Consider the following 19652-nt stretch of genomic DNA (forward strand, 5'->3'; position numbering starts at 1 on the left):
GCCCATTTGGTTTGAAGTTTCAGTTTTACATGTTTATGAAATTATTCGAAATTTTAATGACTAAGCATTGTCGTCATCACTTTTCTACATGTTCATGTTACAATATTAAAAATTAAAAAATTAAAAAAAATAAACGATTTTTACGTAAAATACAATTTTGGTGTCTTCAACAGTTTCAAATCTCGATTCACAATTGCTCGATCAATCAAATCGTAAGGTTGCATCTGCTTCAAAGTTCCATAACCGACCAACGACACCCTGCTATTCAACATTCGATCCACCGCACGTATCAAATCATCAGCTTTCAGTTTATCTGAAATAAATGAAAAATAAATAAACAAGTAAATAAATAAATAACGAGCTATTGTTTACCAATGTCTTCCAAAAATTGCAATGGTGATTTTCGAACACCGCTGCCCAAAATTTGCCTTGTCAAATCTTCAAATATCACCGGCCGTTGTTCCAAATTCATCATCAGTGAGCTTTTAATTTGACTTTTCGCACGATTCAATTCTTCCTAAAAATTTCAACATTGATCACTATTAATCTTGATCTACTGTTGAAATAAAACTGAAAAATATAGGAAAAAAAACTACTCACAGTATGCAAATTTTCTTTCATTCTAAAAAATTCAGAACAAAGCACCGCTATCAGACTGTCAATGTGATTTGGATGAGCACTGGCACGAATGAAAAAGATTCCAGTATCTGCATAGCTGATATTGAACGATGTCGCGTTGTAAATAAAATGATGTCTAAATTGCACGATGCAGATGAAACAATTTAATGGAAAGATAAAGTAAAAAAAAGAAAAAAGAAAAAAAACCAACCTACCTGTTCAACACATTTACATACAACCGAGTGTACATGCCTTTTCCAGGTCCACCGGCTGAAAAACTTCCTCCGCCACCCATCAGTGAATGGAGTAATGAAAAACAAAGGAAATCTTCGTCCATGAAAGAGCAGCTTTCAAAGCCCATCACCACGTGAGCTAATTCGGGAAATGGATTGACCGACATAGTGATGTTGCTTAAATCTTTTTCAATCTATCAAAAAATTGTTCGGAAATTTGATCAAATTTTTTCGAATTCGATACTTAAATTGAAACGTGAACACAAATTTACCCTAATTTCACCTCCAGTATACTGTGCGGTGGATTTGTCAACATCGGGAATTTGTGGAAGCAACAATTCTGGTCTCCTCTTCCATACGGGAACATTTTGCTCAAAATATTCATTACACGCTTCAATCAGTTGATCATGATCAACTCCCACTCCTGTTTAGAATAAGAAAATTAACATGCCAAAAATAAAAGACTATTCACGAAAAAAAAGCAACCAAATTACAAACCTCCAACAACAATCCGATCTGGTGTATAATATGTTTTCATGAAACTGAGCAACGTTTTCTGATCTATCTGAGCGATATTTTTCACAGGACAGAACTTAGGCAAACCCAAAGTGTTATCACGATACGCAGCCTAATTTGAAATAAATAATTAATTAATTAATTATTCAAAAGTTTTCATCTAAAATTACAGCATGAATAAGATCGTGCAAAAGATCATCTGGTTCCGGTTTAGTGTTCACCATTTCAATGTTCGATTCTACCACTTGTCGTGCTGTGTGTAACTAACAATAGTTGCAGCATTAAATTCATTGTATATATACATCATTGAACATCAAAAATACAATACCTCCGAATCTGAAAATATCGGGTTGAACATCACGTCGGCAACAAATTCCAAAACAGGCTTGAATGCGTCAGTACGACAAGATGCAGCATAGATAATTCCATCTCTACAAATAAAAGATGGAAATTTTACAATAAAAGAAAAGCAAAAAAAAAAACAAAATTAACTACTTTGTGTGTTGACAATCAACAATTGCGCCGTGTTTTTCCAATGTTTTCACAATTTCTTCTGAAGTTTGAAATTTTTCACACGACTGCAAAAAGTGCATCAAGAAGTGTGCACAGTGTCAAAATATTAAATAAATAAATAATTATACTGTAAATGCAAGCTTTTCCAAAAAGTGACTCGTACCACTTGGAAACAAAGCTTCATATCTACTGCCAGCATCCACTACGGCTATAAGAAAAAAAACTTTTTGCATTTGACAGTGAAATTATTACATACTGTAACATCATTAAGTGATTCAATAAAATGATAATACTTGAGTTTCAATTAAAGAGTTTACACTGAAAGCCTGTTAATATAAAATAAATTAACTACCACCAATAGTGCAAAATTCTCCGTATTTTTTTTCCGAAGCTATTCTCAAGCCACTGTTCAATTTCGATATTTTCGCCTTAAACGGATCATCTTCAGAAACAACTGTCACATATGTTGCTTCAGGTAGACCAGAAAGTGGTACAGACAGTGGCACCTTACAAGCGTCAGGAAGATCATTTAAGTGCTAAAATGTTTGTGGAAATACAATTAAGAAAACTGAATTTTAAACAACATTTCAATTAAAATTTTCAAAGTAAACGTTACAATTTTTCCATTCATTTTAATGATTCATTTATTTCATATTTCATATAGATAACAAGATAATAATTATTTAAAGTGAGAGTTTTAAAATAATCATAAATAATTAATCAACACAATTACCTTATCATTGACAACATGAAGTTGAGGTATCGAAGAAAATGACTTGAGCACTGCAGGCGACGTGGCGAACCTTCTGCATGAGAACGTGCTCAAACAGATTTTATGAAGCATAGTCGAATACAAGCTTCTAAACTTTCTATAGCTTTATATGCAACCAAAATTCATTTTTTTATAAATTTGCTACAAACACTGCAACTCATGTTGTCTGTAATACTACACTCGGAACGGCAATTTTTGTTATAAATAAGTTGTAAATGCTTCAATGAATAATAATAAAATTAACTGAAATAAAATTTAACACAAAAAATTACAAAGCAACATTACTTCTTAATTAAGAAAAACAGCCATCGTAACTTCAGAATTACAGTACCCAATGTATGACCAAAGGTATAAACAGTTGAATATTTGAAATTTTTCAAAATTTTTAAACGTACAATAGAAAAAAAATTTCATTAATTTTATTTATAAATAATTATAATTCTGTTACAAACATGCAACAGTTGTAATTGTACGAATCGCCTTATGTTTTGAAAATAGAAAAATTTTAACCATAAAAGAGAATATGATTTGCTCGACAGTCGGACAGTACAAACAATGAAGAACAGCAATTTGCATGGATTTTGCATGGAAAAATCGATTGCAGTTTCAAATCAAATTTTATGCAGCGTGCTGATTGATGTATGCAGAGAAAACTGATTAGGGGAATTAGTGAAATGTTGAAGAAAGATATTTTTTAAATATTAACAACTTCAGTGTAGAATTTACTTCAGTATATAATGAATGAATGAATGAATGATTGATTGATTGATTGATCGAATGAATTATCCAAAACTTGCAATCGTGACCGCCACACCTGTCAGACCAATGCTGTTGGAAACGAAATCGTTCAACACAGGCAAAAGTCCATGAATTCCTTGTTTTTGAAAATAGATTTTGGCTCGTCTCATTCGATGAAGCATTTTTTCTGCCGCTGTTCTATCAGATTTTTTAATCAATTCTTTGACTTTCCTTTCCACTTGTTCTTCAGGCAATTCTTCCCATTGGAAGGTGACCTCTTCGCCGGTTTCTGGAAGTGTAACCCTTTTAGCTTCGACAACATTGAAATATTCCTTGGAGGGATCTTCGATCTCGAGAATGGTGAATTCACTCCACGCGTTGTCTGTATTTCTTTGGTCAGTGTAATATCCTTGATAAATCTGAAAAAAATATTTAAAAAAATACATATTTGAACATGTGAATAAAATAAAGTGAAATAAAATGAAATAACAATACAATAGAGCTTTCTTTGTAGAACTTTTCCAAGGCTTCGAGAATGGCAGCTTCAGGAAAGATTTCTTTCATATCTCCGATTACAATCTGGTACAAAGTTGGTGGAAATACTTGCACCATTGGTTTTTTTACATATTCCTAAAAGTTTGAGACAATTTCAAGAACAAGTAAAATTGATTCATTTAACAGCTTATTTGTTCCTATAAAAATACGCTTGTAAAAAGACGCATATTTATGTAAACATTACTTATTTAAAACGAGCAGTATGATTTTTTTTTAAAAAAAGTGATTTTTACTATCAAAAATGGTGCTTCAACAGTAGTTCGATTGCTTCTCATAACGTAATACTCTTTGTTGTTGCCTTTGCCTCTGAAATGCTCATTTTTTGCAATTTGGACAAATGCAAAATGCTACTCGATGACATCACTTACCGACTTATTATGGTCATCATTGCGTGATTTGGTCCCCAATATGCCAAAGTTCCGCGTCCACGTATGCCCGTTTTACCTTTAGGATTCAACGGCCGTCCGTCGGGAGCAATTTTGTACTTTTTCCTCACAAATGTGCGACGATCCAACTCGTCGTCGATCTCATTAAATTTTATACCTTTGCTTAAAAAAATATAAAAAAATTATAAAATAAAAGCTAAAAAATATGCAATAAACAATGTCGGTGTGCTGAAACGAAAGCCCACGATGCTAACTAAAGCTGCTCAAAGGAGTCACAACTCTATTCGCATCACTACAACATCATCAATGTCCTATTTTATTGCTTGATGAGAAGTTTGTTTCCGCGACAGAAGTGAAATTTTTCATGCAAAATAAGTGTTAAAAGAACAGTAATTCAGTTATTTATAAAGTTGAAGTTATTTACCGAAATAGTAGTTATTAGTAAGAGAAAAAATTCTAATCTATTGACTGTATAACTCCGTGAAAAAGTGTAAATAAATGTGTAGAGTAAATTTTGTAAATAAATGTACAAAATCAAAAATCATGCTTACGGATCATCAGGATCACATTTCCAATTTTGTGGACAAGCAGTATAATCAGGTGGAACATAATTTTCAGATTTCACTTTCCAGCGAGTTTCACTCTCAGGAACATAGAGTCGCTCAATCTAGCAACAGGTACAATCAAATCGAATAAAATGTAAATTAAAACACAAAAGTTTGATTACTGTAGTTCCTGGATAATATTTTTTGTATAACAGATGAGAATTTGTCAGTAAAAACGCCGAAGCAAACAGCACCTACAAATATAAGAATACACACTGTAGCGTTTTTACAAAAAAGGCAAATATTATTAACACGTACAAATTGAACACAATAATGTTATTATAATTCAAAAATAAAAGATTTTTATCCGTCATTTTCTAAAAGGCAGAAAAACAAAATTTCCATTTTTTGTGCAAAAGACAAATTCCCCCAATCAGACGCCTGTTTATTTTTACGATGTTGCATGTACGCTTGCCTACATATATATACATATATGCCTAATATAAAATCACACACACCTCGTACAAAAAATACATAATGAAAATAAATATTTTCTACATTTTATCAAATGTTGCATTTTTGAATTCAATCAAATTTAAATTTTCTTCATTTTCACTCACTGATTTCACATAGCAAAAAAACCAGAAAAATAATTTCATGAAATAAAATTGTGATGCTATTGGAAAAACCTTCATTTGAGCGAACAAAAGCCAACGAAAACGTGAAAAATTTACCAGGAAGAAATTTATGCCCAAATGCATATTTGTGAAGAAACAATGGAGAAAAAAACGAAGAAAACTTCTGAACTGCTGTCTTCTCTGAAGCAGGCTGTATTCAAATAAAACAGAAATCAAAATGGTGTAATTGGCAGATTACAGGCGTGAAATCGCTTAATATAGGTAGAAACCGATGCTGAGAAAATAAATTTTCTTTCAATTTGTTTGAAAAACAAACAATTTAAAAATGTAATGTAATGTGAGTAAACTTATGAAATCACAAAACTGACTTCATCTAATGACGAAAGACAAAGATTTTTTCAAAAAGCGTGAAATATGGATATGATTTGTTTACATTTCAAAACAAAGAATTTCACAGCTTACAAAAAGAAACATGCCCACTATTTTATCAAAACAATAGAAATTGTTTTTCATATGCAGTAACAAAAGCTTGTTTCGTTGCGGATTTTCCCAATTGGCGTTTATTAGAACAAAAAAAAACAATAATAATAATAATATCCCAAAATGTGCACGAAATTTGGAATGTCGTTCATGAAATGCAATTAGTATTGTTTAAATATTTATGAATTTTCAGCATGAATTACAACTGACGTGTTCTATTCTATTAGTTATTACAAACAATGCAAAACAAGCACAGATTACAGTGCAATTGAGGGACATTTCTTACGAGGAACAATAAAATTAGCTGAAAAAAGAAATCAATATTTACAAAAATATACTCCCACCATAACTGCAAAACAATGCTCGTGACGATGCAAAAAATGACGTATCAAAAAATTACAACATCGAATCGATCATTATCAAACTTTAAAAAAAATCAAATGCTTTCTATTTCTTTGTAAAATTTACATAAACAGGTGCATATTATAATTGTGTAATGAAAAAAAAATTATTTTCAAAAATAACTTCATTTAAATTCCACAATTTCACTTTTCTTTCATGCAATTGGTTTCGAAACATTTTGTAAAGTCAAAATATTGGCAACAGAATTTCCCTTATTTCTTCACTGATCAAATTGGCGGATTCAAATAAATTACAGGATGTTTCATACAAAATTAAGACACTTTTGCAAAAATTGCACTTTCAATTCAACTTTGGAGGTTGAATAAAATTTTTGTCATCAATTCGACTTCATCTAATTTAGCCGATGGAATATGATAAATAATACAAGTGACGTCAGCAGAGGGATTGACAATTCCAGTTGATACGAGAAAAAAACACTAGCCAAATCCACAGCCACATATACATGCAAGATGATCAATTCAATCAATTAGCACTCGCATAATTAGTTGTTCTTCTTATTCAAAATTTATGCAATTCGGTCAGGTAAACAATGCTGAAAAACTAATAACAACAATTTGACAAATTAATTTTACAATCTGAACATTTAGCATTAATTTCACATAAAATGTAGAAATTTTTGTACAACATTTCAAACATCAGGCAACAATTAATGCAAAAAAAAACAATTGAATCACAAAAAGATTTACATTATTAAAAACAAAACATGGAAATTGCTTCAAAAACAAAATGGATCGAATGAATATGAATAATCTTTTACATATTGTATAAAAGCAAAAATTTTGCAAAGCAAATGAATTATTGTATATATGAAAAATTACCAGAACATTATACATTGTGTTCAGTAGTCATCAAAACAAACAGTGCCAAAAAGAGACATAACAATCCAAATTTCAATAAAAAGGATTTGTATTCATTAAAATTTTACGTACATTAAAATTTACATGAAATTTAAAATTATTGAATTAACAACTGTATGAGCAAATATATATATATATATATATATCTGTGTGCGTGTTTGTGAAAAGAGACAACGTGCAGTTTTTAATAAATAAATTTCTCAACATCGTCACAAACGCGTTTACAAAAATATATTTTATAATTACATGCATAAACGACGTGTAAAAGTGAATAGTGGAACAATTTGCCGTGGAGACGAACCACGCTTGTGTTGGTTTTTGTTTCATTTAAATTTAAAAATAATTATCTCAATCAAGAATGCTAATCTACGAAGGAAGTATTAAATTTTAGATTCACAGTGGTGGAATTCAGCGTGATTTTCCACTTTAATATTTACAAGTAAAATATTTTTCATTTTTTTCCTCTGTTTTCATAATTTAATATTTTTCATTAACCAATTTAGCATCAATTTACTTTGAAAAACTATTGAAATGTTTTTTTTTCATATAAATCAAAAATACAATTAGTTAAATTAGAGAAGAAAAAATGTTACATATAAATAATACGAAGAATAAAGGGAAGAAGAAGAAAAAGAAGACAATTTAAAAATCCCCCTCTATCACAACAACAGACAAACGAGAGAGGGTATGCTTTTTCTACCTGTGCTATGATTGTTGTGTCAACGATGCAGGCAGGTTGTTCGCTTTTGGTTTAAGCCTTTTCATTTTTACTTCAACATTCACTTGCCCGTCTGGGACTGATGCCGTGTTGCGGATCACGACCTGACGACCCTACGGGGAAATCAATCCGACTCGGTAGCGACAAGCGGTCATCAAGCTGATGGACTTGGATCGATCGGGGCGTTGTTTTCCGCACCGCATGATTGGTCCAACCAACCGAACACGAGCTGGCTATTTCCAAAGTTACAGTACACTTGCATATCGGTAATGAAAAGAGCTGGACAAGAGCAGAACGTCCGTGTACGCTGGTCAAAAGAAGATGGCCTCTTCATTGGCAACGGATCAACTCGGCAACGGTCAGAATACCATCATGACCACCACTACCACCACCAACACCCCGACTACCACCATTGCCCTGCATCAAGAGGACAGTAAGTGAACATTTTTTCACCGATCCCATAACGCACCGCACAATGTCGGAATTCAACTTTTTCCATTTCATAATTAGAAAATTGAAAAGCCCCTTCTCTCCTAAGCTAACAGTGCAGGGGTGGGGAAGCATTGACGCGCGCAAACTACCAGCAACATCAAGTTGCCATATTCAATGAGTGAAATTCAGTCAATCCGACGCGTTTCAATTACTAACAACCCATTGCACCTATTCTCCTACTGAACTTGTGCTCCAGTGAAATCATGCAATTATATCCCACACCCTTTCCACAATCAAACTTCTGTTCAACATCTGACTCCACTAGAGGATGCATCATCCACTAGAGATGTGCATATAATGTTCACTTAGCTGGAAACCCAGGGGTGTGAATTAGTGGAACCGTCAAATCAGAGAGGGGTGGGTGATTTTGCAACAGAACTAACTACTGTAAGATAAGAGCACAAAATAAGAGAAGCGAAAAAAAACAACTTATATTCCCTTTTATATTTTTCCACTATTAGAAGGAACACACATGCGTTTTGCAAAAACAATAACCCAATGACAAAACTCATATTTATAATGTTACGATAAATAATGATAAGACAAATAATGATAATAAACATGCCAACAGGTAAATCACAATTCACCAATCATTAATGCCGAATGAAAATAAACATCTGAATTTATGCAATTATGAGGAACTTTATGATTTAACTTTTCAAATCAAAAATAGAAAATTAATAATTATGCAAAATATCATCAATGAAATGAATGCCAGTCAAAATGATCACCACTTTTACGTTCACTTGGACAAAATTTAATTAAACATCAAACCCCAGCTGAGCAATTTTGAAACGACACTTATTCAGTTTTTATGTAAATTTCTGAAAATGAAAATTGTAATTTCTTATTCACTGAAGAAAAATGATACTTTACGCGTGGGCAATTTCAGATGGAACAATAAATGTAAATTGTCTTCATTTATACAGGTGCAATATGAATTTTATTTGTAATATTTATTTTAAAAATTTGAAAAATAAAGAATCATTCTCGAGGAAGAAGAAAACAACGCTCAAATACTTAAATTTTCGCTCATTCACACCTACTCTATTCTGTCAGATTCTTAAATCTTAATCCGTCATTCATCAGATTATGCTATAGAAATTGAACAAAGCAGCAGCTGAACAATAAGCCGAAGTAAAGTTTACAATAATGCGATTAAAATATGAGAATTTCATTGACCATATTTGTTATTTAAAAGAAAAGTACAAATCTGATTCTATTTCATTGTGCAAAACATTTATACATATGAAGAAGAAGAAGAAGAAGAAGAAGGTAAAAAGTGAACCTCAATTATCCCTTTTGAAAATTTGCAGAATGTTCTCTTTATCAGTGAATAATGAGAATAAATATCTACTTACTATTTATCAGGCTGATTCAAACGTAAAAAAGATCCATTATTAACGTACACGATAGTCTTCATTGATACAAGAGCAGCTTGATGTCCATCAGGTAGATTGATAATTGCATCATTCAGTTGTGAACATTGCTTTGCCACTGTATATTACAACAGCAGGAGAACATAATATTCTATGTTATAAAAAATTATATAAATTAAATTTCATCAAATTCAATATATACATATATGTGAGTGCGTATAACATTTGATATACTAATTTATATAAATTTTTCAAACAGTAATGATCACTATTGAAATTTTAACAAATATGCATAAAACGCAGTTTATTTCATTAAACATATTAGCGTTTAAATTGTTTTTCTAATCACAAAAAGCAACATATGTACACATATATACATATATACTTGAAAGATTAACAAAATGAAATGCAATTACTGAAATGAAAACTGCACAACTAGAACAACAAAAACAACTATGAATATTGAACAAAATGAAAACTCAAGTTAAAACTAATTATATGAGAATTATATATTTCATAATTATTGTAAAGAAAAATATGCATTGAATTTATCGAATATTCAAAATATTTCCAATATAGAAGATGAAATTGTTTAAATTGGAAAAGTGACATAACAAAAATAAATGTATGTACGTATGAATTTAAAAAAAAGAAATAATATACATGTGAATAGCATGTTTTGAGAAAAAACATTCGACAATATTTGTTCAAAATTAATTGAAAAATTAAAAAAATAAATACGATTGAATAGAGAAGAAAAAAAATAAATTCCAAAGCACTACACGCTCGAATGAAACAATTACACGAAATAATAAGTATACAAACAAAGCCTTATGCACACACACGCGAAAAATGAAAAACAAATCTTGCTTATTATGTAAATCTATGTAATTATTGTATAAATTCAGATTGTATTGTGAATATTTTGTTTTCCTTTGTCAACAGTTCCATTTGCATCATATAGTGATATTACGTTAATGTTGTTATTATTATTATGCCTGGGTTGAAATTACAGTTTGCATACACATCGCTGACAGTTGGATAGATAGACATTTGCAAGGAAAGATTGGAAAGAACAATTGCGCAAATGGATTTGATGAAGATGATAAATGAGGGGAATTTTGGTCAGAATCTCAATGTGCACAGTGCCTGAATGTATGAATGAGAGAAAAGGACCAAAAGAGAAAGGGGGCGGGGGAAGAGCAGGACATGGAGAGGAAAAATCAATCTGCACAGGATTGTGCAGATTTGCAGTCATTGACTGCACGCGTCGATCGTCAACGACCCTTCCCCCTCTCCTCCCCCATTTCCGTGGACAATTTTATCTGTCCCGGTCAACAATGGTGCTTGCCTTTCACACGACAAACACGGCAAATTCAGTGTCGTAAAGTGACGTTAATGCGGCTCACCGGCGGATTTACTCGACCGGAACCACAACGCAATGTCCATCTGCTTGCTTTTAGCAATTTACATGCTACACGCGTGGTCAGTGTAAAATTGCCCACTGGTAAGCAGTTGGACACTGTTCAACATTGCCATTTTGTACAACAAACAAACAGGCAAATGGTTTCAAATCTCGAGCAACAATTCCACCTACAGTCTGTTACAGTAACACTGCTACGGTGTGCTTTTTTTTAACAAAAAAAGATACATACTACCGCCACCACTGATAATAATAATAATAGAGAAATTGAAATAAATTACTTTGAAAATTTATCAGCAATCGTCTGTCAGTTGATGATGATCAAGAAAGTGGTAGTCGTAAATTTTTCATCACCACGCCGGCATAAAGTGACGGTGAAATTGAGCCGTTGTCTAGCCACGCAATGCGCCGCTGATCACCATTGGAGATCGACGACGGTCAATCAATTTGCTGCCATCAGGGTACCATCTGCCTTCAACTTCCGGCTAGGAAACTTCACATCACGACCAAGAACGAAGAAAATTACCGACTTTTGACAATTGTTATTCTTCATTCAAGCTACAACAATTATTATTAATAGAACAAATAAACAAACAAAATCCAACAACAACAACAACAACCAGTTGCATCATTTTTAATTTATAATTAATAATTTATTCAATTGTTCCTATTTCAGAGTGAACAAAAATCGATTCAACGAGTGAACAATTTTTCCTTTCCCATCATTGCTCGAATCGAATCCTACTTTTTATTTAAAAAAATGTTTTTTTTGTACTCTTACTGTATTTGTACCGATTAAGTAGGGACGAATAGAAAATTGTTTTTTCTTTTTTGAATTTTGAAAAAAACAAAAACGTTTTTTTTCATTTTCCAGTAAAATTTGCCAATTGCGCCGCTTGTGAACAGCCAATTTTGGATCGGTTCATTTTCAAAGTGCTCGACCGTGAATACCACGCCCGTTGTTTGCAGTGCGCCGAATGCAAGGAAAAATTGCACGACAAATGCTATGCACGAGACGCGGTCGTCTACTGTAAAAAAGATTTTTTCAGGTTTCATTTTCAAATTCCATTATGCGAATGTTTGGTTTTCATTTCCACTTTCCCATTTCCAGAAGATTCGGTACCAAGTGTTCGGGCTGCAAAGAAGGTATACTGCCCCAGGCGGTGGTACGGAAAGCTCACGACCACGTCTACCATTTGCAGTGTTTCAAATGCGCGGTCTGCGAGCGTGAAATGAAAACCGGAGACGAATTCTACCTGATGCCCAGCGATGGGAAAATTGTCTGCAAAGGTGACTTCGACATTACCAAAAACAAAGGTAGGTGAGGTGTATTTTTACATTTTTCAGTCAGTGGTATATCCAAAATTTTGGACTGTTTCATTTTTTTGTTTAAGATTTTGACAATTCCAACAAACGTCCCAGAACGACCATTTCAGCCAAACAGCTCGAAACGTTGAAGCATGCTTATCAGTTGTCGCCGAAACCGGCACGACACGTTCGCGAACGACTCGCCCTGGACACCGGTCTCGACATGCGTGTAGTGCAGGTGGGCAAGTTTTGTGGAAATTTGCATAAAGTGAAAAATTCCACCGTTTCAGGTGTGGTTTCAAAATCGTCGGGCAAAAGAGAAACGAATGAAAAAAGACAACAATCGTGGTAGCAAGTGGGGCCACTGTTTGTCGAAAACTGGTCGACAAAGCAGCAGTGGAACAACGTTCAACAACGAAAGCGACGAATCCTTTGAACTTGCCTCTTCTGAAGACAACTGCAGCTTGTCTGAATACAATGGTTAATTGATTAATTAATTAATTAATTAATTAATTGTTTATCTGTTGAAATTTAAATTTCCATCGACTGATTCAGAAGAACCATTCGATACGAAATTGTGCAGTGAAACGCCGTCGCTCGGTTTGGGCAAAAGTGAAAATTACCACCAACAAGCGACGCCAATTCGTGCCGACAACTCGGACAACGAACAGCGCAGCCTTCAGTGCACGGCGACGATGCCCGCCCAGATTACTGTAGGCATGTATCCGCCGAACAACCAGCCGCCGCACACCTTGTTACTGTCCCCCTACACGGCGGCTGGTGAAGTGAGACCCCCGCTGAGTGGCGCCACTAGTCGACACTATATTTGATTTGAATTTTAAATTCAAAAAAAAATTAATAAAAATCACACACACAAAACTTACTTTGAATTTTTTATAAATTCAAAAAAAATCATCACCAATTTGAACTTGACTTATTCAACAACAGTTCAACATCTAGAAAAGAAAAATAAAACAAACAACCTACTTATTGAAATGTATAGTTTTGATGTTAAAAATAGTTTTGTGTTTTATTTCAATAATAATTGACAATCGAAAAAGAAACCGAATAATAATATTATTATTATTCGAAATTATCTGGAAATCGTGGACGTACGTGACCATTTTCATCCACTAAACAACAGTCCATTTCACCACAGCAAATTTCTTGATATTTGAAACATCTGAAAAAAAAACAAGAAAAAATCAACAAATGTTCAACATTAAACATTTTCACTTACTGGAAAACAATTTCATTGACACGTTCATTGTCCTCGTAAAAGACATTAATATCTTCTGGAATCGGATATGAGCATTTCGTTCGATCCATCAACAGACTAGTCGGATCCTGGATTATTAAATGTAAAATTTAAACCATAATTACTTTTTAATTTCAACAGAATTGTTTTTTTTTCTTTTTCCGTCAACTCAACTCACCAGAGAATAATATCGTTCACCAATCCAATAGTCACGATTGTACCTGGGAAACGGTTGTCTGCTGTTGTATTGGGCAACTTTGCGCGGGAAAGGTCCATCGTTGAATTTCAACAACAAATGACGCAAAATTCGAACCGACGATCTGTTCAATCGATCACTGATACCATAATCGCCCGTATCTTGCCATCTGGAATCGTGGGAAAAATATTCAAATTAATTATGCTAATTTCTTTTTTATTTACCGTTTCAATCTGAACATTTCGACTTGCAGTACAGTAGTGGAGAACAGGCCAATTATTATTACAGGCAGCAATTTGACAAACATGTTGACAAATGAACTGCTTTCACCAAAACTGACCACTTTATTCTATTCAAACGGGCAACAAGTTTCGCTGTTTATCAACAAGTTTCACCTTTTACGGTTCAATTATAACAGATCGACAGTATTCAATTTTTAAAAGTCAACTTTATTCTAACTGATCTATTTTTACATTTCATTCACACAATGCATTTATTTATTTTAAATTTTTTTTCACAATTCACTTGTTTTAATCGGCATACAGTATAATGATAAAGAGAATAAAATCAAAATATTCAACCTTTATTATCAACAATATTATACAGAAAGCAATTTACTCAAAAATATTAAATCGCATTAAAAAATTTGTTTTTTAATATTCTCAAACAATGTGCATGCAGTGTAACAAATTTATTTGTTTGAAATGCAAAAGAAACGAATTAAAACTTCCACATCATCACACTCCCTTTGCAAATACGTCGTCAGTTATTGGGATATTTTTCTACAATTTCGTTCATTATTATTATTATTAATTTTTCAATATGACAACGGCTCGTTGTAAAATTCTCTTTCCAAATCGTTGCCCAATGCATACGTTTCAACGTGATGATGCATTCGAAAACGTTTCAACAAATGATTTGTTTTTTTCAACAATTCCCTAACACAAAGTTGAGAAATAATTGAAAATTAATACACAATAATAATAATAATAAACCTACTGCTGCTTGGAATTATTTTGATCCGCTTTCATTAATCGTTCAGCCAATTGAACCATCGTTCTGCAAAACGAATCATACACGGCATCGGTTGTCTCTTTGCCAAGTTCTGACAACCAACTGTCGGGAAGCAGTTTGGCAATCTGTAAAAATAAATTTGCATAAAACGACCAAAGACAAAGTTGTCGAAGCGAACAACAACAAAAACTGATATTACCGCATCTGCTTTTTGAAAAATCTGCGCATCGCTGTTATTGCCACAGACAGTGTTCAAACTGACCAGAAGGTGAGAATTGAGAACCCGAGGCAGTGCCAATGCTTTCACCGCACTTTCAGAAAGCACTGAACGCAAAGTTACAACATTTTCTAGCACCTTAATCATAACAGAAGATTACAATTTATTACGAATAAACAATTATACAAATCAAACAACGTAATAATAAACATGCTACTGCTACTAACTAGTACTAATAAAATTCCACTTACCTTTACACCAAACCAAAATTGGCGTTCACAAAAATTCAGCACCAATTGAATCTGTTTCCCGTCTGACATGCTAGAAAAATTTAAAATAAAAAACTCCAAAAACTGAATTCAGCAACACTGAATAAAATACGTTTTTGGAAATATAGGTGTGAACAATTCGGTCGAAATGGTCTCGTCCATACGGCGGTAAACAGCGTCGACCAACGAGCCCACTTGTCCACTTTCGGGCGTCAGCGTGGGATAATTTGTGAACAGATTGTCCAAAAAGTCCACCAAGCGTCGGGTCTGTTTTCCAGAAGTTGGATCCCAAACTTTGTTCACCAATTCTGCCAAATCAATTGGAACAAATATTTATTTACTGAATAATGGAAAAATTCGAAAAAGAAAACAACAAATACCCGTCAAAAGTGGACAAACAACTTTCAAAACAACATTCGGAACTATGTAAATTACATCCAATTCGTCCGCTTGGTTGTGTTCAGCTCCGGCTTTGTAGCCGAAACCCACCAACCGTCGGAACCATACGAACGATTCCAACGGTTGCATTCCATCCTGAAAATTTATTTAGTCATTTTCATTCCAACGGAATGAATCCAAAAATTTGAATTTCACAAATAAAACAACAAATCAACCTCTGTCGGTGTCCAGCCAATCATCTCCTGCTGAACGAACGGTGAGGCCAATTTAGGCAAACACAAATTGCCGAAACATTTCGAATATGTGGCCGGAAAATTGTCCGTCCAAGTGGAAAAACGTTCGCAGACGGCTTCAATCGACTTGAATTCATCAGCAACATCATCAAATATACCATTCGCTTTTTCCTTGCATTCCACTATAATAAAATAAAAGAAAAAAACAAAATGTAAAATCCTTCCTTAATAAATATTCATTCAGATTAATAATTATTTCAATTCACTGCATACTCATCAACTGAGAAAAGTCAACAACGCATCGGCTAGGTTCTTCGTCGTCGCTTGACATACCGTCGTGGTGGGTCAACGAAACAACCGCTCGTTCTCTTGCCAATCTTCTTCGAGTTCTACAAATATACATGCATGTATAAATTTAAATAAATTGGACAATTTTCTCAAACCGTCTGGCTTCACGTTCCGCTACACGAGTCAACTTTTCCGATTCTTGTAAATTGGCAGAAGGAAGACCTGAATGAAATTGAAAAAAAAAATTAATAACACCTCATGAAATCAAATTCACCCAAAAAAGTAATGCATCGCGAACAGTATATAAACTGTTTAAAGTACACAGAGAAAAATGGATTTCATACTGCTGCCTAGGGCGATAAGACAATCGCGATGCTGATCTTGGACGTCAATTTCCCGACGATGCTTGAAAAATATCATTCTTTTGTGCATCAATGCAATCGCTTCTTTGTTCAACGCATCAATCATTGGCACCTAAACAAAATAAAAATAAAAACAAACAAACAATAAACAACAACAATCTTATTTGCTTTCTGAAATGTCTTCGGATAAAGTGGAAAAAAAGCGGAAGAACCTTCTCGTCCAGGCAGTCGAGAAGATCAACAATATAAGAACGTAACGTTATGAAAAAATTGTACTGTTCCATCAGTATTGGTTTTTGTTCGGACAATTTTTCACAAATTTCTTGCTGTTCTTCCCGATGCTGTCTGGTAGAATGAAGTGATTTCATCCGTTGCTGCTCTGTCTCCTTAAATTCTTCGAGCCTGAAAATCACAAACAATAACAACAACAACAACAACAACAACAACTGATGTCAACTTTCATCAGTATAACAAAATAAACAAATAAATAAACATGTAATGCAAAAAATGAATAAATAAAATAAAAGTGAATAAAAATATATTCAACGTTGCTCATTTTCATCCTGTCTATGTGCAGTGGGAAGTTTGTTGTGGGGCTGTTGAAATGGAAAATAAAATCCTTTAGCTTACTTTTCCTTAATCTTCGAATGAATGCTCTCAAAATTACTTTTCCCGACGAATGGCCGTTGTGAAGCCTCTTCGTCAAATTGAACAAACAACGAACCATAATTTCGTTTCTGCAACGCCAACGGCTGTTCAACGTGCAATTCCGAAGATTTCACTTCCAAATCCATCGGCTGAGGCATGTTCACGTACTCTTCCAAAGTTTCACTGATTAAATCTGCCCGACCAAATTGGGAACAATTTTCCGGCATTGTGACTGCACGTTTTCGGTGATATTGTGCAATCTTTTCGTTGAAATTTGCAAAACAAAAAAAAATTTGATTTTATAAAATCAGCAATCATCATTTCGAACAACAACGTACAACGCTAACGGATACACCTTTTCGAATTTGTTCCATTTCCCAGATTTCCAATTCGTCGTCTCTTTCATCAGGTGAATCTTTCATAACAACCGACAAAATTCATTACAACCAAATTATCATATGGGAATAAAATTTCAAACTCACCACCATGTTCAACTTCGGCAAAATTCGCCTCGACTTCACGCCGCAGACGTTCATTTTCATTTTCATTGCGCGAATAAAATTGGCATTTTTCGTCTTCTGAATCGTCATCTTCGTCGTCTTCACGAATCAGTCGACTCTTCTCGTTGCGGTATCTCTGCGTGTCGTCCAGCGGTATAAATTCGGCCGAAAAAGTGCTTTCTTCTCGGGCAGCTTCCCGTCGCTTTCTTGCCATGTGAATCACTTTGGCGTCAGGAATGAGACCACCTTGGGACAGAGTTTTTTTGTAATATAAATATTTTGAAAAAGAAAAAAAAGAATACCGGAAACAATTTTGGAAAATTCAGTAGCTTCATTGTAATCTTTAGTGACATCGACAACTCGAAAAGGATGAACCTGAGGATGCTCAACTGAAGACTAAACAACAACAACAGTAATTATAAAATTTAAAAAAATGCCTTTTTTACTTGTTGTTCTGATGAATCTGGTTCTTTCTGCACGACAGTTTCTTTTTTCTTTTCAACTGCTTTTTTTGTAGATAATTCACCGCGACGAGAAAGCTTGTGCAATCGCGTCGGTTTCTTACTCTTGAACAGAGCATTGGATGCTAAAAATAGCAATCAAAATCACTTCCTTACAAAAAATTTAATTAAGATAAAGTAAAATGAAAATACCTTCTTCCTCTTCGGCAAAACTCAACAAATTGCTGCATACTGGTACGACATTTGAAATCGACGTACTTGCAGAAATTTCATTCCCATCATTGCTACCTTCCGAATCACTTCCACGTACTTTTTTCCGCAGACCCTTTGCTACGCTCTTTCTGAACATCTGAAAAACAAATAATTTCAAATTTCAATATATATATATATATATATATATATACAAAAACGTAAACTTGAAAAATAAACTATTGTCCACAACAAGCAAAACGCGTGCATACAAATATGCATAAAACAATAAAAAGACAGAACACATTTATACAAATTAATAGAAAACAAATATCTATTCTATAAAAAAATGTTAAAATTTCAATTACTTGAAAATATATTTGATCTTTAAGGCGTTCTGCATGAAATGACAGATAAAATTTCACATTTCTGAATATTACAGTATTAATATTTACTGTAATTATAAATTTTCACGTTCAACTTTTTAAATTTTTTCAAAACTCAAGGATGCAATAACAGTAATACCAATAATGTGAATGAACAACTGAAAATCTGTTATGGTGTGGTGTTTATTTTAAAAAGAAATTTATGATAAAAATGCGTTTAAAGCGGTTTTTTTTATGAATGTCAAAAGAAAAGGTAATTTTTGATTACAAGAAAATATAATAAAATTTATTTCTAAAATGTATAAAAGGCTGTACAATTTTTATAAGATTATTCAAAAGTGAATTCAAAAATTATGAACACTTTCCACAACATTACTGTAGCGATGGGACTTGAACTGTGTGAAACGTGTACACTTGTTTGAAAATCGCCATTTGACTGCTATGCTTTTCTTTTACCGTTTAGTGCATGCGTTTTGGATTAAACAGGTCAAAGTTTTCCATGTAATATTACACGCATGCATATTTCACGAATTTGTCAGAAATGAAATGTTCAACACCATGGTGTCGAACACAAAAGTTTTCTGTAAAGTGATAAATGAATAATGAAATGTGTTGTTTTGAGAAAAAAATTTGTTTTC

General features: G+C 33.4%; 5 protein-coding genes across 5 annotated transcripts; 2 read left to right on the forward strand and 3 right to left on the reverse strand.

The window, feature by feature from the left end:
- Window positions 1–140: 140 nt before the first annotated feature.
- Tsp_03561 (peptidase M16 inactive domain protein) lies at window positions 141–4333 on the reverse strand. Its single transcript, XM_003379864.1, has 11 exons — window positions 4314–4333; window positions 4179–4251; window positions 3467–3809; window positions 2614–2701; window positions 1696–1798; window positions 1350–1416; window positions 1124–1275; window positions 834–1045; window positions 601–715; window positions 373–517; window positions 141–313 (listed from the first exon to the last, which is right to left on the reverse strand). The coding sequence occupies exons 1-11, from the start codon at window positions 4331–4333 to the stop codon at window positions 141–143; spliced, it is 1491 nt and encodes a 496-aa protein (XP_003379912.1).
- A 3713-nt stretch (window positions 4334–8046) lies between these two features.
- Window positions 8047–8496, reverse strand: Tsp_03562 (putative preprotein translocase, SecG subunit). Its single transcript, XM_003379865.1, has 2 exons — window positions 8342–8496; window positions 8047–8320 (listed from the first exon to the last, which is right to left on the reverse strand). The coding sequence occupies exons 1-2, from the start codon at window positions 8494–8496 to the stop codon at window positions 8047–8049; spliced, it is 429 nt and encodes a 142-aa protein (XP_003379913.1).
- Window positions 8497–11072: 2576 nt separating this feature from the next.
- Tsp_03563 (conserved domain protein) lies at window positions 11073–11822 on the forward strand. Its single transcript, XM_003379866.1, has 2 exons — window positions 11073–11370; window positions 11584–11822. Exons 1-2 carry the CDS (start codon window positions 11073–11075, stop codon window positions 11820–11822), a joined length of 537 nt encoding a protein of 178 aa, XP_003379914.1.
- A 534-nt stretch (window positions 11823–12356) lies between these two features.
- Window positions 12357–13424, forward strand: Tsp_03564 (LIM/homeobox protein Lhx3). Its single transcript, XM_003379867.1, has 5 exons — window positions 12357–12364; window positions 12398–12603; window positions 12681–12832; window positions 12885–13060; window positions 13178–13424. Exons 1-5 carry the CDS (start codon window positions 12357–12359, stop codon window positions 13422–13424), a joined length of 789 nt encoding a protein of 262 aa, XP_003379915.1.
- A 1441-nt stretch (window positions 13425–14865) lies between these two features.
- Tsp_03565 (conserved hypothetical protein) lies at window positions 14866–19535 on the reverse strand. Its single transcript, XM_003379868.1, has 19 exons — window positions 19471–19535; window positions 18997–19057; window positions 18632–18788; window positions 18425–18564; window positions 18281–18374; window positions 17961–18224; window positions 17817–17893; window positions 17461–17738; window positions 17043–17232; window positions 16813–16942; window positions 16624–16690; window positions 16454–16569; window positions 16163–16362; window positions 15929–16082; window positions 15661–15856; window positions 15531–15600; window positions 15262–15417; window positions 15048–15187; window positions 14866–14986 (listed from the first exon to the last, which is right to left on the reverse strand). Exons 1-19 carry the CDS (start codon window positions 19533–19535, stop codon window positions 14866–14868), a joined length of 2676 nt encoding a protein of 891 aa, XP_003379916.1.
- Window positions 19536–19652: the final 117 nt, after the last annotated feature.

Source organism: Trichinella spiralis (genome assembly GCF_000181795.1).
Source record: "Trichinella spiralis strain ISS 195 chromosome Unknown Scfld2, whole genome shotgun sequence".
NCBI lineage: Eukaryota > Metazoa > Nematoda > Enoplea > Trichinellida > Trichinellidae > Trichinella > Trichinella spiralis.